Genomic DNA, 16845 nt, shown 5'->3' on the forward strand with positions numbered 1-16845 from the left:
AGCTCCGCCCACAGCCCGTCACAAAATGGCGGCGGCGGCGCTAGGACCCCGCGGGCGCCACGGCGCGCGGGCGCTCGCGGGCCAGGCAGGAGGCGGGTCCCAAAAACCTTTGTCCCGCCTCCTTGGCCTTGCCTGCTTTTATTGGAGAAGGGCGATGTCAATCTCGGGCCTCCGCCTATCGCCAACGCTCTTCTCCTGGCCCCGCCCCCGGCTGCCGGGCGCCACTTCTTGGGAAGTTGACGGCTAGGAGCGCCGTTTGGAGCGCGGCGCTCCCGGGTTCTGTGGTAGTCCGGCCGCAGCCCCCCGGTGCCGTCGAGCCGGAAGTGGAGGGGCAGTGGTGCGAGCGGAGCCCGAAGCAGCAGCAGCAGCAGGAGCGGCGGCCGCTCGACCCCTCGCCGCCGCCGATGGAGGCGAGTCTGACGTGCGCCGTGTGCCTGTCGCTGTTGGAGGAGCCGGTGACGCTGCCGCTGTGCTCGCACAACTTCTGCCGGGGTTGCGTGCTGGAGTGCCTGGCCTCTGCCGAGGCCGCCCGCCTGCAGCAGCTGCAGCGGAACCCGGGGCAGGCCCGTCTCGGCCGCGGGGCGCCGGGGCCGGGCCCTGGCCCTGGCCCGTCCTGCTCCCGGGTGCCTTGCCCTCTGTGCAGGAAGCTGTGCCTGCTCCCCCGTGGCGGCGTGGCCGCCCTGCCCGTCAACACCACCCTGGCAGAGGTGGTCAAGCTCTACCGGTCCGGCGCGGCGGGCGCCGCCGCGGCCGGGGAGGCGGCGCTGGGGCCGAAGCCGGGATCCGACCTACTCTCCCTGCAGGCGTTCGGGGGAAGCTGCCAGAAACATCCGAGCCGGCCGGTGCAGCTCTACTGCCGCATGTGCCGGCAGGCGGGGTGCGGGCAGTGCGTCTCCGAGGAGCATCAGGGCATCTTCCACTCTGTCAACCTCATAGACACGGTGTACCAGGAAGAAAAAGTAAGCGCGGCGCCCCTCCTCCGCGCTAGGGGCTTGGCTGGGAGGTTGGGCTGCCCACTGGAGATCCCACGGGGCCCGAGTTGTTTTTGCTCGGAAATATGGGAAAAGCCGCGGCGTGGTGGGCAGGAGAGAGGCAGAGCGCTTGTGCTGCTTTGGGGCAGTACGGGGTTGTTGGCGGCCTGCCGGGTTGTGCCTTTCCCAGCTGCCGTCAGACTGCATCCAACGCACATAGGGGACCAGGCAGTATTACAGTAGCAACAGATCTGAACCAAATTTATCGAAGGACCTGGAGAGTTATTTTGGAGTGATGTCGGGTTTTTTTTTTTTTTGATTCGGGGGGAAGGAGTGTTGATGTTTGGTTTTGTTGTTGTTTCTCCAAGTTCAGGATGATATAACAACTCCAAAAAACCACCCACAGATGTTTTGTTTATAGGCTCTCCAGCTGCGATAGGTAATTTGGGTCACAGATAATTACATATTTAGGGATAGATAGTTTGGGTGAGTAATAATAAATGTATAAGCAAGATGCTTTACAGTCTGCATAAGAAGGCAGCTGCCTGCCATAATGGTTGGTTGCCTGGTTGTAGAAGTTGTGATTTTTAACAAAATAGGAACTGTTTAGGTAGAATGAGCTTTTCATGCCCTGTGCAAGTTGAGATGCAGGGTGGCAGTTCTGTTGTGCAGTAATTGAAACAACTGCAGGGCAGTGATGAGAAGTACAAGTATAGAAGTTTAAATACAGTGCTGACTATTATTTAAGACAAAAGTTACTTTTACACTGATTTTCCTCCTGCCTTTCGCATCACCAATTGTATGTCTCTTGGGAAACCAGGGGAAAGCAGCCTTTGCACTAGACATACTACTAAATAATGTAAAGTAGTGATTCTGTAGAGAAATAAAGGAGGAAGAGTCAGTGATGATATTAGTTTAAACTCAAACTGAAATGTATTGATTATGAACAGCTTTCTGTTTTAGCAATGTGAGGCATAAAAAGAAAAAGTGAGTATCACACAGCTTTTTGCCAAACTGGAATAACACCATTAAAACTTATATTATGAAAGATGTTTGTGAGGGCAGGGGTTAAAAAAGCCTGAGGAAAATAATGTTATAGCTAAAAAATAGTCATTCTATCAGTATGCATTGTAGGTGAGGCTAAGAACATTACTTCAAGAAACAGCAGAAAAAAGTTTGTGTACTGATCCAGGAAGGAATTAAATATTATTAAGTGATGGTTCGAATCACAAGCTTTTTTACTATATTGTTCAGAATATCACAGAATTTATAGGGTTGGGAGGAACCTCTGGAGATCATCCAGTCCAAACCCCTGCCAAGCCAGGGTCACCTGGAGCTGGTGACACAGAATTGTGACCAGGTGGGGTTTGAATGCCTCTGGAGAGGGAGACTCCACAACCTCCTTAGGCAGCCTGTTGCAGTGCTCTTCCACCCTCAATGTAAAGAAGTTCTTCCTCATGTTGAGGTGAAACTTCTTGTGGTTTAGTTTATGGCCACTGTTCCTGTCTTTTCAGTGGGCACCAGTGAAAAGTGTCTGGCACCCTCCTTTTGGCACCTGCCTTTGAGATATTTATATATGTCAATGAGATCTTTCAGTCTTCTCCAGACTAAACATGCCCAGCTCCTGCAATCTCTCCTCACAAAGGAGATGCTCCAGACTCCTCATCCTGGTCATCCACTGGACCCTCTCCAGTAGCTCCTTGTTTGTCTTGATCTGATTTTAGATAAGCACTGAAAGTATTTATGTTACAGAATGAATAAAGTTGTAATAAGTGTTTCAATTGTCTTGCAGTTGACCTTCTTTAGCACTCTGAAACAAATGAGGATAATAAATGAGAAGCTGGTGAATGAGATCTCAAAACGACCGAGTGATGCAGATGTGAGTTACAAATGCTGGATATTCTCTGTGTGTCTTTGATTCTCTTCTTGAGGTGGTTTATTCACAACCTGGAGCATACAGGTGCTTCTTGTGCCATAGATGTGCTCTGAGCTTACTTAAAGAAGTGACTCTGTGCAGACACTGCTATTGCATTTACATCTGTTCTTGTGTTCTCGTGCTTCTAGATGATGTTGAAAAATGACATGGAGATAATTGAGCTGAAATTTGGAGAAATTTTTAAAACTCTAGAATTGAAAAAACAGCAATTACTAGAAGATGCTGAAAATCAAAGAAATAAAAAAGAGAAGGAATTTCAGATTTGGAAGAAAATGAAAGAAACTCACAAGAAGACCATTGAGAATTTTTTGAAGGATTGTGAAAAGCTTGTCCATGAGTGTGATCCTCAGTCTTTCCTAGAGGTGATGGCATTTTGGTTTTGATAGCATTTGTCTAAAGAACTCAACTAGAGCCTGCTGTATTGTAGATAAGATTATAATCAATCAGGAAAAACAAAGTCAACAAATGAAAGATATAGATTAAAATTATTTTACACTTCATACTTTTTTATGACAATGTTTTTCATTTTTAGAAAAGTTTGAAAAAGTTTTATATGCTGCTTATCAGTGATTTTTACTGTTTGCTTTCCTAAGAAGCAGCATATTGCTGATTTCTGCAATGGTCCTTTGGTGCCTCCAGATAAATGGGACTTAAGAAAGTATAGAGTTTGACTAAGTGTCTGGTCAAGGACTTGTAAAGGAAAACGTAACTTTTACTTGAAGTAAAAGAATCTCTCACTTTTGGAAAAAATATTGTGATTCCAGTGATTAGTATGTCACTAATCACTGCCACATCTCTCTCAACTTACTCCTTTTCTTCCTGTTGTTCCTCCTCCCCTTCTTTTCTTGTCATTCCCCATCCTGTTTTCATCTTCTTCCTCCTATGTCTCCTGGTTTGCTTCATATTCTGCCTGTTTCTTCTGTTTCTCTTTTTCTTTCTGTTCTTCCTCCACTTTAGCCTTTTGGTTCTTTCTTAACTTCCTCATCTTTTTCCTCCCATTCCTCCTGTTCATCTACTTCCTCTTTCTGCTGTTTGTTTTCTTTAGCTTTAACTTAGCACCTCCCTGCCTGCCCTCCATAACAGTACATTGGTTTTGTTGTGTGAAGATCCAGTACAGTGAGATCACCAGGTTTTTATAGGGAAACAGCTCTAATCCAGTCAGGTTTTTTACTTTTCATTATGTGTTCTTTGGGAAGTCTCACGTGACCAGAAGAAGTGCTCTGCACTTCCTCCCACCATGATCTGCCTGATTTAAAACTAGAAGACAGCTTCTTTTAATAGTACAATAGCATTTTGAGAGCACATAGCAGAGCCTTTCCTCTCCAAGAAATAAAGAATAGTCCTTCATTTGAATGCTTACAAGTATTTGAACTTCTGAAACTGATCAGGTGACAGTGTTGGCCATAATTTGAATGTCTTCATTTGGCTCTGATATTGCACAAAATATTGCAAGATAAATAATTGTCATGGACATACTTTTTTAGGTAGGGTTTTTTGAGTTTGGTTAGTTGGTTAACAGCATTATTTTCTATAGTTCTCTGAAATGAAGACTGATACTTTAGTCTCTGAAGTATTTTTATAAAGCAATAAGTTCCTGATAATTGGAGAAATGCTCATATCTTACAAATTCTCATTTTATTTATAGGTTGCCTGTGGCTTGAATACAAGGTATATTTTTTCATATTTTGTTAGTTCTCTAGTTTTCTTTTAGATTTTTAAGATTAAAAACTAAAAAAATAGCTATATTCAATATCTTAAGACAAGCAATTTTAAATGAAAATAGTATTGAGTAATTAAGAGATTATAATACTTTCAGATTTTTGGATGCCCAATATTACAAATTTTAGGAAATGTGTGAAGAATTCGAGTGGCATACTATCTGGGATTAGAGATAATCAAGCTTTTGAATTATCTCCTTAATAAAAAGCAAATATAGAAATTCATTAATACTTGGGGATTGGATATTTTCAGATATCTTATTTAAACTCAGGAACACTGAATCTTGCTTGAAGCTTTTACAGAAATCTTTCAGTGTAAGAGAGTGTGTGGAGATACTGCAGTATCTTTGGTTTTGTGTTGGTAGTGCACATACCATGTAATGTCTTCTAAGAGTTCTTAATTACATTTCTGCGAACCTTTTAACCTCTATTTAAGAAAGAATATTGGAAATGGAGTTCTTTAAAATACATTGTGTTTCAGACTAACATTAACAATGCCCTCTGAAAAAGGAGTATAATTCAGATTCAGGCAATGTACACTAAGGAAAGTGGAGGGTGTAACTTTTTGCTGATCTATTAGCACTACTTGCAGTTTTCATTGAATATGAAAACTAATTCAAGTGAAAAAGTTCTAAGAAAAAAAACTAGAGAACTTGAAATTTTATTGTAGACATAATTTTTCTGATTACTTCTCCTTCCTAGTGATTTCTTTATAAAATATTTTTTAATGTGAGGCAGGTACAATTTAGCTAGCACGTAAGCATGAAAAATGTTCAAGTTGCATCTCTGCAACACTGGGTTTTTTCCTTTTCCAGAATGAAAACTCAGCTTGATGTGATGAATATAGCATCCAACTGGGAAAAACCACCAGTGTATACACCAAAGAAGATAGATATCAAGTCTGTGGTTAATGAAATCTTAGCATTGGAGTTAACACCTGTCGATGCAGGCATTGTTCAAGGTGAGGAAGAAGGACTTAATTAACACAAGATTTGGGAAGTCTAGAAATCTGGTTGTTTATCCAATTGCTGATAAACAACCTGCATGGCAAACACGTGCAAGAAAGCATCTGAGCAAATGAAATGGATGCTAAATTCATGAGGAGTTTTTAAATGGGTTTTATGAATGTGCTTTCTCTAGCAGGTTCCTAGGCTGTGTGTTTGCAGTCTGCAGTACTCTGGATACCCAGCCAATAGCACTGCTGTCAGGAGTGTGTTGCTGAACTAGATGGATGTTCGTTGTGGTGTCATGCCAATGTTGGCTATGCTCACATTAAGTGCCTTTACCTCCCAGGAGGAGGTGTTATGTTTTCTGTAAGGCCAGGCATTTCCAGCATTTAAAAAATGTATTACACAGGCTTCTTGCTGTATATCACAGAAGATTCAACAAGGACTGGGTTCTCACTTAGGGCACTATATTTTTATTCTTAAATGGAGTCCATTCAGGTGCACAGGAATCTTTCAGTGTTTTCTATATTTAATATATTGTCCATCACTGTCTTTATGTTTTTTTCTAATAGGGCTACCTTATGAAGGAAGTGAGAGCTCAACTCTATTTAAAGATACCTTAAAGCAATGGCAGGACCATAAGAATATACCAAACACATTTTTTGTAAGTTATTGGCTATGTGTTCTTCAGCATGGTACTATTTTGTCTGTTTTGGCTTATCAAAATGAAATATGTCTGCTGCAAAATATTTTACAGCCTGTAACAGGACAGGATGAAGCAGACGGTAGCAGGATCCCTACTCGCTTTATGTCAATATCAGAAATGTCAGCATTTCAAAATATGAGCCATGAGGTATGATTGAACATCAGTTGTAAGTATGGTTGAGTTACTATTTGTTGTGATGCAACTTTCTAAATAAGCTTTTAAAATGTTTTTCAGTTTCCTCAGTAGAAAGTTACCCTTACAATTCTGGAATGAAATCTGACTAGGTATTAAAGCTGTCAGAATTGTACTTTTTTTTTTGTCTTTAGAAAGCTGAAACTTAATCTTACTACTGACTTCAAATACTTACTTTAAAATTTAATGTCGCTTTTTGAGTCATATCTGTAGCTTTCTAATCCAAATAAACTTCCCTAGTGTCTATTTGAAGAGGCAGTCATCTGTCTGTATTGTTTTCTAAAGAATAGAGTTCCATCTTGTAAGACCACATAATAATTTGACATGAAACTGAATTCAGTCTCTTTTTTGTTTCATTTCAAATGATGCAGTTATGCAACTAGATTTTTTTTTTTTTTTTTTTTACTTACTAGCAGCTCCATGTGGGTGGCTGAGTATTGTTCTGCAGAGAATGATTCCAGTTACAGTTAGTGAAACATGCTGGCAGTGAATCACATTATGCATGTTCTGAGAATACCAGTGGCAGATGAGTGAATTAAAAAGTTGCTTAGGTCCTTTAAATATAGAAATTTTTTTTCTGCATTGTTTTGGAAAATACCTATTTTCTATTGCTATTAAGAATGCAATTATATATAATAACAAGAAAAGAACAAAACCCCCACCATCTAACTTAATTTCAGATGGCTATTTTTCATGAGAATTTGATTGAGAATTTGTTGCCTAATATCTAAGTTAGTGTTTTTTATATATTTTTGGTTTTGATAGTGACTTTAAACACAGTTTTCTGTAGTCTTCTCTTTCAAAACCTACTTTATCATCAGGATTCTAGGTGTATCTTGTTCAGTTGTCTTTAAAGCACTTCTTTCTGTAAGGACTTGCGTCCTGTTGCCTTCCAGTAGCAATGGAAAAATACATTAGAATTCTCTAGAATATAGGAAAACTTTCCTTCAGCCTTAGACATACATGAGTTTTATAACCTTTGAATCCACAAATGCCATGTTGGATAATGTGTTTTTTTTTTTTTCTGTAATTCTAGGAGCTACGTTACAAATACTATATGGAACTTCAGAAGCTCACCAATGTGTTTAAGACTCAAAATTTCCCTGCAAACAAAAAGTATAAATTTGTAACTGCTGAGGCCTCCAAGGATAAGTCCTCAGGAACTTCTTCTGTATCTTCCCCTATCAAAGCAAATAAGACAGATAAAATAAAAATGGGAGCCCTGCAAAGAGGAGGTGGCTTTGACAAAAGAAACTCTTCCGGAAGCAGTGCTCACAGCATCCCATCCACAAGTAGGATCTTTTCTGAAACTAATGGTGGTTTAAAATTATTTCATGACGGGAGTGGCCAGGAAGTATCCAGTCCAGCCTTGTCAGAAGCCTCTCCAGACTTGCTAATTAAAGAAAAATGGCCAAGACAGGCATCAGCAGGTGCTGTTTCCAAGGAAATGAATTCAAATTCTGGGACTTTATTGGACTTAAAGCCAGCAGCAACAGTGGCTGTTACTGTTCCAACTTCAGAATCTGTAGATGTTTCAGCAGAGAGACCTTCAGGTGTACCTTTTACTTTCAGTGCATCTAGCAACTCATTACCAAGATTTAGTAAAGAGAGAGGTACGTTTTCCTTTAAAAAGCAAGACAAGAGATGTGCTTTCCCTCAGTTTTACTTAGGGAGAGGTGATACAGGGGATAAAACCAATAACCAGGATAAATATGGTCCTGAAGCCAAAAACATAGTTTGTGATGCTCCAACAAGTCCTACTTTAGTCTCACCAGAAAGTGAGAAACCACACATTTTGTTTCCCTTTGGCAATTCAGAAAGAGATTGGTTTGCTGGATCAGAAGCTGGCAATTCATGTAAGGTGTTACCATCATCCTCATTTTTCAGCCAATCTGAGAATCCATCTGACAAAAAAATATTATCTCACATGAGGGGAAAAGCACCTTGTACAAAGGAGCCTGGAGGATGTGGTACACAAAAACCACCTGTCTTAGGGGAGCAAAAACCTCACACCTCAGAATCCAGCACAACTCTAGCTTGCACTACTTCAGACACCAACACTGAAGCTGGGGTGAATGATGTCTCCAAGACCCCTCTTCTCACCAATAATTGTGCATTTCCTTTCAAAAGTAACTTTCCATTGCCTTCACCAGTATTTTCATTTGGAGGCATTCTCAGAAATACCTCTGATTTGCTGACTTCTTCCATGTTTTTTTCTGGAAACAAAACAGAAAAAATGGATAAGGAGATGAATTCTCCTGACAAAACACTTCTAAATCTAGGGAAACCTGTAACTTCAGAGTGTGCAGAGTCTGCTTCTCTTCAGAGTCATCCAAAATGCGAAGCCTCAAATTTGCCTATGAACTCATCTGAAAACACTGAAAGTGCAGAAAGGCTTGGTGATGGTAGCACTCCTTGTCAGCCTTTATGTTCAGGAGTCCTTCCTGTTGAATGTGAGGATGCATCTTCCACTCAACTCACTGCAGCAACACAACAACAAAAAAAGGTAAAAGATGAAGAAACTGTTGCTGAAAACAATTGTTTGTGTCCTAGAAGGGAGGATGAACCTGAGTCTGTACAGTTTCAGAACACAGCTTGTTCTGTTCCTGGCACGTGCAATGATCCATCTTTAGGAGGTTCTGTGCTTGCAGTAAATGAGACAAAAGGAATGCTAAAAGACAGCACTTCTGACACTTAAGAGCAAAGTCAAACATCTGTCTCTACTGATACCAGCCATGCATCAGAATATTCTTCTGTTGCTGAAGACAAAATGTCAGGTAGAACAAAATCAGATGTGAAGAGAGACTGAAAAGGAAAATGAGCTGGAATGAAATAAATGCTACTTAACACATTAAAAGGTGGGGATAGTTGTGATTGTACAGCTGTTCTCCCCACTTCTCACCAATCGAGGTAACTCTGTGTCAGAAACATAACTATGAGCAGTACAATGCAATTAAGTGATTTTTATAGTGTAGTCATTAACTCAAGAAACAACCAAAAACGTCATGTCCTGCTCAAGACCAAAGCATAGCCATAGATGCTGCATCCTCAAGAATGCAAACCTTCTGGGGTATGTTTGGGGGATGGGGTACTGAGGCGTCCCAGAAAGCAAGCTGGATAAAGCCTCAGTGGCAGGAGGCAGTAAATTGCTGTCTGTATGCAGCAGCACTTGCACTTAAATGGGTAAGAGAGCAGCCAAGAGCATTCATCTCACAGGCAGGGAGGGAGGAGAACCACAACAAAAATAAAGGATATTGAAGGTGTTACTAAAAATTGTTTTGCTTATCTCCTCTTGGCTGTTTCCTTTTCTGTGATGTGTTTAATGTGTGTTGAAGGTGTAAGTTTGAGTGTAATTTCAATAATTTCTCTTACGTTTTTGAAATGGAAGCATCATATCAGTGTTCTTGGTACACACTGCAGAAGGGTGTCAGCTACACTTCTGAAGTGCTGCTTTCAGGAAAAAGAAACATCCCAATTAAATTTCAGCTCTTTTTGGCAACAGTTTGGTAATACTTGGACTGATTAACCTGATGTTATATTGAAAGCTTTTGGAGAACCTAGCTTTCAAAACACAAAAACTTTATTTTAAACTCTGTGTGTAATGAAAAAAGGAAAACAGCACTTCTTACTATATATTAATGATTTGGAATTCATGGAATTTTTAGTTTGAAAATCAATACAAAGTAAGGATAAAAAGACCACCTTTTCTATTTTGCTGACTATCTTGTTGGATCCAAGAGATAACTGCTTTAGTTACTGGAATACACAGATAGAAGCACTGTTTCAGAATAAAGCTCTATTTTTTGTTTACTGTCCATGCTTCAGCAAAAGCTGATGCTAGGCTTTAAAGAAATTAATTCTGTATTAGATAGATATGTCAACTGGCAGTATTAAATCAAAATGCAGAATGTTTAATATTCCTTCAGAAATTTTCACTGGCAACTAGAAAAATCAATAATCTGCAAATTACCTCTGTAATTCTGTAAAAAAACTATTACTTAAATTCAAATCTCTGCACTACTTACTAATATACTTACTGTGACATAAAACTTAGAGAAACCATTCTTCTTTCAGGAAATGTTGACCTAATTTCATTTGTGTTCAGTTCTTGGCCTCAGTTTTTCTGTGGCAGTGCATTCCTTTATTAAATGTGCTGAAAATTATTAAATGTTTCTGCTATTTATCACAGTAGTACTACTTTTCTGTCTGCACTATAATAAGGAAGGTGGTGAAAATTCTCTTTATGGTTAGTCTTTTAGTTCTTGATGTCCATCTCTTAAATCTTACTGTATTTCAATTTTCTTCTAAGATTTTTTTTCTGCCATTATTTCTAGACATTTTTGTCATGTTCTGCATGTGTAAGAGAGAAATGTTAATTCAAATCACTGGAAAACAAAGGCTGAGCAAGATGATAATGGCAGAGTGTCACAGGTGGCAGTTGGTCTCACTCTAACAAAAGCAAGAGAAATTCAACAAGTTTAGAGTCACATGAGGCACCTGTAAAATTCATTGCCAGAAAGTTGCAGAAAATGTTTGCTTTCTTCTATACTGACAAAAAATTCCTAATGTAAAAATTTTCTGAAGCTTAACATATTTTCAACCTGTCTTCTGCTAATTTCTGTTATTTCATGAGAGTTTGATTAACTTCCATGCAGATACTTTGTCTCTTAGTGAAAAGACACCATCATAGACTCATAAACCAAACATACTACTATATACTACTTTGAAAGTAAAAGTTGTGGGTGTGGGGGTTTGCTCTGGTCCTGGGGCTGCTTTTCAAGCATTGTTGTCCAAGTGCCTTATAGCTCAGCATTCAGGCTTTATGGGGCAGAGCAGATTCACGCAGAAACCCCCAACAAGAAGATCCTTGCCCACTCTATGCTGACCCAGAAGGAAGCCCTTCCTCTGTTCCCAGAAAATGCTGTGAGGTACAGAATAACCTCTGGGTCTTAGGCATGCCTCCTCCTGACTACTGTAAAAATTAACCCTTTCCTGGCTGGAAGCAGGACTGTCAGTAATCTTGGGTGAACCAGAGCTAATTCAAAGAAATGGGATTCAGAGTTGTCCTTAACGCATATTTTGCTTTTTATCCATAGACAATAACTTATGCCACTATCTTGGTCATCATCATAAAATTCTGTGTGGCAGTGAGGACTGATGTCAAAGCCTCACTTTCCTAGGTTATCTAAACTTAGGTTTGTGTGCATATTTTTTTCAGATTACAGGTAAACAAAAAGGCAGTGTTAAAAGTGAAGCATTTGTCTGAAAATACTACTGATAAATTTGCCCTTGCTGGGGGCAAAAAAAAAAAAAAACAGACAAAGATAAAAATAAACAAAAAAAACCAAAAAACCCAAAAACAAAACTAGAAGAAAGCCCCAAAGCACCAAGGAAATAGCATATTTTTCTAAACTCAGTTTTGTTTTGTTTTGTTTTTTTACGCAGTTCTGTATCTTTCTGATTCTTTAAAATACAGGGGGTAAAAAATTAGGCAATTCTACATAGGGTTGAAAAATTTTATTAAGCTTTGTTATATTGTTATGAAGCCGTCTATATATTTCAGATTTTGTAAACCTGCAGGCCAGTTTGAAAGCTTTTATAGCGGTTCATGACTATACTACTTGATGATTTAATAGAAACCTTGGAAAGCAGTTAAAAGTTTATTTTATTGTAATAGCTAAAGTTCTTGTTGAACATACTTCACATATGAGCTGAAAGTTTCTAGTGCTGTCCTACTGAGGGGCTAATCTCTCCAGCTGTCAGAAATGTGATGTTTGTTCAATATATGTCTGAGAGCTGTATTTAACATATATGTCACTGCCTGGATAAAAGGTGCAACTGAAAGATAAAGTACAACTATTTGGTTTTGTAACTGTTAAAAAAATAAAATTATTAAAAACAATTGTTTAGTTGACATTACAGCTGCTTAAATGTCAATTTTAAAAGTTAACTTCCTAAAGCAAACTGCATTACTTTGTATTTTTGGCTTGTTTATTATTTTATTATTGGTTATTCACTAAAGCTTTATTCTGAAATTGTATTTGATAACTCAGATCTAGTAACTTTCTAACATAAAGACTGATGATCTGTGTGGTAAGACTGTTAAGTACTGGTGCTTTGGTTGGTTTTTGTTCTTCAGGTAACATACTTCAGTTTCTCTTCATAGTTTTCTTCCAGCTGTCTAAATGCCAGTAGAACATTATTATTTGGATCATCACAGTTCACTCAGACTTGTCCTGGTTTAATTTTAAAAAAGGAGCATTGTTTCCTTTTAAGTTGCTTTAAAAGTGAAGTAAATATTGTATTCTAAAAGTGAAATATATATTGTATTCTAAAAAGCACAAATTTATCACACCAAATAGATTTAATAAGGAGTGAAAAATCCTTGAGTGTGTAGTAAGCATGTTTAACCTAAAGAAGAAAGAATTCATTCTTCATTTAACCTGAAGAAAGAAAAAATCAATTGGATATGCACTGGTACTGTTTCATTGTTAATAAACCCTGTTGTGTAGGTAGGGTAAGGATGAAGAGGGCATTTGGCGTGACCTCAAATACTGACACAGTAGTTCCCTGGGATCACTGCAGAACAGCTATAAGCTTAAACTAATAATGCTGCAGAGGCTTATGTTTCTATAATTATATTGAGCATATAAGACACATGAAGTATTAGAAAAGCTAATTTATTAATATTGTATTGAGAACATGGTATCAACTGTTTGAATAACTGCTTGCAAAGCTAAACTGGAACACTGCAGAAAAATCTGCAATTTCTATCAATGATGAAGACCCTAGGTTTTGTAAAAAGGACTCCTAATTACTAAAAAGTAATTCAATAAACTCAGTTCCTAGTAATTAAGAATTAATTAATAATACCCACATGGGGTTTTTTAAATACAGTCAGTATTTTGTTGAAATACGGGAGTTACCAAAGGTCTTGGACTGGAAAGGACCTTAAGGGCCATCTAGTCAGTCACCTGGGTTGGTGCAGTCTTAGGCACAAATCCAGGCTGAGCAGAAAATGGATTGAGCCCTGCAGAGAAGCACTTGGGGATGATGGTTGATGAAAAACTCGACACAAGCCAGCAATGTTCATTCACAGCCCAGAAAGCCAACGGAATCCCGGGCTGCATCAAGAGAAGTGTAGCTAGCAGATCAAGGGAGCTGATTCTCCTCTTCAACTCTGCTCTTGTGAGACCCTACCTCCAGTAGAGCATCCAACTCTAGTATCCCCAATAGGAGAAGGACATGGAACTGTTGGAGCAAATCCAAAGAAGGGCCATGAAGTTGAGTGGATCACCTCCCCTATAAAGACAGGCTGAGAAAGTTGGGTCTTGTTCAGCCTGGAGAAGAGACAGTTGTGTGGTGACCCCATAGCAACCTTCCAGTATCTGAAGGAAGCCTACAGGGAAGCTGGAGAAGGGACATTGTCAGGAAATGTAGCAATGGGTCCAGGGGAATGGCTTCAAACTGCAATAGTAGGTTTTGATTAGGGAAAAATGCGTTAGTGTGAGGATGGTGAGGCACTGGAACAGGATGTCCAAAGACATGGAGGATGCCCAGTCCCCTGAAAGTCTTCAAGGCTAGGCTGGATGGGACTTTGAGCAACCTGGTCTGGTGGGAGGTGTCCTTGCTTGTGGCAGGGAGGTGGAAAAAAATAAAGGTCCCTTTCAAGCCAGACCATTACAGAATTCTATAGTCTCAACTCCCCTGCTTTGGGCTTGGACATCCTTCACTAGGCCAGTGCAAGGGGTGTCTCTCAGGGCTCTACCCTGGGACTGGGGCTTCTCAGTGTCTTTATCAATGACATCCAGGGGCACTGAGCACCCCCACATTTGCAGGGGATGGGAAGCTGAGCAGGGCAGGGGCACCATGGAATGATGGCATCATCCAGAGGCACCTGGACAAGCTTGAGAAGTGGTACAAGAACCTCAGGAGGTTCAAGACGAGGTGCCAAGTGCTGCACCTGGGTCAGTGCAATCCCTGAGTCGCAGATTTTTCCAGGTCAGAAGAGACTTCCAAATACCTCATTTTAGTACTCCCACCATCTCCAGAACCAGTGCTTGGTTGGCCCTTGGGGCTTTCCCATGCCCTTGCCCACTTGTAGGAGTGCTGGCCAAAGGGAAGCACACACAGCCTGTGCCTCTCCTCCACAGCCCCTGTGGGCAGGATGTACAGCTGCCGTGCATGGGCTCCACTCAGGAACATCTTTCCAGAACAAAGAAATCAACAGCTGTAGCAATTATAGCAATGTATGCTTATGTTGTGCCTTGGCCAGTTTTTCCTGACTTCTACCATTGTGTAATAAGAATTTCTTGTGGTGGTAAAACTAGGTCTGAAGTGAAATCATATTTTCAATCTAGTGTTCCAAACAAAAAAAAATGTGAGGACTTTTTGGTCTTTGCTCCAACCTAGGTCACTGAACAATACGAAATTTAATATAAGCAGCCAAAAGGATAGGATTATTTTCAGCCTGGAGCATGCCAGTGTTCCATCCATATACTTATGTACCAATATAGCCATCAGTACAGCTACATTTACAATTGCAGCTGATGAGCAGCAGAGGGAGGAAGAGCTACAATCTATAAGCTGTTTAGTTTTCCCTGATCAGTCTAACACTGTAAGTATTACCTACTTTGTTGGTCTTTTCTTTGGAGTCTGACAGTAAATTGGAGATTTCTTCTTTCTTAGCATGTTGCAACTATCTCTTTACTGTAGTGACAATCTAAAAAAAATAGAATACAATACATTGTATTAGTTTTCTAGATTTAATATAGCTGTACAATCTTGGAAACCTCTTCAAAATGGCAACAAGAACTAGTGCTGAATCCACAGGTCAAAGGGTGATGTTATGTCACTAAAAAACACATTTTTTATCTCCATTTGTCTAACAGCCATTGGGCAGCAGAAGATTAACAGTATGTAAATGGCCTGCTATGGACCAAAGAGGTTTCATCATTTATGTAGCTTGTGTCCAGCTCCTTGCCCTGTGCAGAACACTCCATGAATCACACCATGTGCCTGAGAGCATTGTCCAGATGCTTCTTGTACTCAGACAAGGCTTGATGCTGAGACTCCTTCCCTGAGAAGCCTGTTTCAGGGCCCAACCACTTCCAGCTGTGGAACCTTTTCTTGGTATCCAATCTAAACCTGCCCTGACTCAGCTTCATGGTGTTTCCTTGAGTCCTGTCACTGGTCACCACAGAGAAGAGGTCAGTGCCTGCCCCTTGACAAGGAAGCTGTACTCTGCAATGGGGTCTCCCCTCAGTCTTCTTCAGGCTGAACAGACTGAGTGATCTCAGCTACTTCACATTGAGCTTCCCTTCCAGACCCTTCAACATCTTTGTGGCCATCCTCCTGACTTTCTCTAATGGCTTCATGTCTTTTTTATATCGTGGCACCCACAACTGCACACAGTGCTCAAGGTGAGGCTGTCCAGAGCAGGACAATCCCCTCCCTTGCCCAGCTGGCCATGCTGTGCCTGATGCACCCCAGGATGGGGTTGGCCCTCCTGGCTGCCAGGGCACAATGACTCAGGTTCAATTTACCATCGACCAGGACCCCCAGGTCCCTTTCCACAGTGCTGCTTTCCAGACTCTTATTCCTCAGTCTGTGCATCCATCCAGGCTTTTAGAGAGGTTTAAATCTCCTCATTAGCTTCTGCCTGCTTTGTGCCTGATGGGCTGCCGAGGACTTCCAGGTCTGGGTGGGCCTTGTGGCTTGTTCCTTTGTCCCTGAGTTCAGGAATCCCCCTGTACATATTGATAAAATCCTCACTCCCAGACTCAAGATTATCTTTGAACTTAATTTATTTCTTTTAATGCCACATCTTCATCTGCACACCCATAAACATAAATACATTAAATAAAAGTCACTCTATGTGGTATTACCTGCCATGTATCTGAGTAGAAATTTTGAACCTGGGATCTCTGTCATCCTCTCTTCTCAAAATGGGAAATAGCCTTGTGCTTCAGAAGAAATCTAGCTACTCCCACAACAACAGAAAATGTGGAGATCTGTTTGAATGTGTTCTGGATTCTGCTCATGCAAAGTACATCCCAGCATGAGAAAAATAACAGCTTATTTGGAGAAATGCCATACAAATTATTCAGATATCAGTGTAAGAAGAATTAAGAAAGGTTCAAAAAAAAAAAACAAACTGAATGAATAAAAGAACGAGATGTGGCAAAAACATAAAACACATACCAATACATCAGAAATTATCTGACATTCAGTTAAGGATTTCAGCACCCAAGCTTTGTGCTTTTCCCAGATATGGATACAATGCCCTGTATTCTTTAGGGAGGTGGACATACAAAACACAAAATAATTCCAAAGGAGTACAATTTTGGAACTTCAAGCTGGCCTTCAAAGAAAC

At 40.4% G+C, this 16845-nt stretch overlaps 1 protein-coding gene across 1 annotated transcript; it reads left to right on the forward strand.

Annotated features, from left to right (window-relative positions):
- The first annotated feature begins 205 nt into the window (after positions 1-205).
- On the forward strand, positions 206-12567 carry LOC132326405 (uncharacterized). The gene is made up of 8 exons (XM_059844494.1): positions 206-959; positions 2764-2850; positions 3036-3269; positions 4553-4575; positions 5441-5586; positions 6145-6236; positions 6330-6425; positions 7507-12567. The coding sequence occupies exons 1-8, from the start codon at positions 405-407 to the stop codon at positions 9166-9168; spliced, it is 2895 nt and encodes a 964-aa protein (XP_059700477.1). The 5' UTR covers positions 206-404; the 3' UTR covers positions 9169-12567.
- Positions 12568-16845: the final 4278 nt, after the last annotated feature.

Source organism: Haemorhous mexicanus, chromosome 4 (assembly GCF_027477595.1).
Source record: "Haemorhous mexicanus isolate bHaeMex1 chromosome 4, bHaeMex1.pri, whole genome shotgun sequence".
In the NCBI taxonomy this organism is placed as follows: Eukaryota; Metazoa; Chordata; class Aves; order Passeriformes; family Fringillidae; genus Haemorhous; species Haemorhous mexicanus.

Coding starts and splice junctions, on each gene's coding strand:
- LOC132326405 (XM_059844494.1), top strand. CDS start 405: ATGGAGGCGAGTCTGACGTGCGCCGTGTGCCTGTCGCTGTTGGAGGAG. Junction 4,576..5,440: donor GCCTGTGGCTTGAATACAAG/GTATATTTTTTC, acceptor TTCCTTTTCCAG/AATGAAAACTCAGCTTGATG. Junction 6,426..7,506: donor TTCAAAATATGAGCCATGAG/GTATGATTGAAC, acceptor CTGTAATTCTAG/GAGCTACGTTACAAATACTA.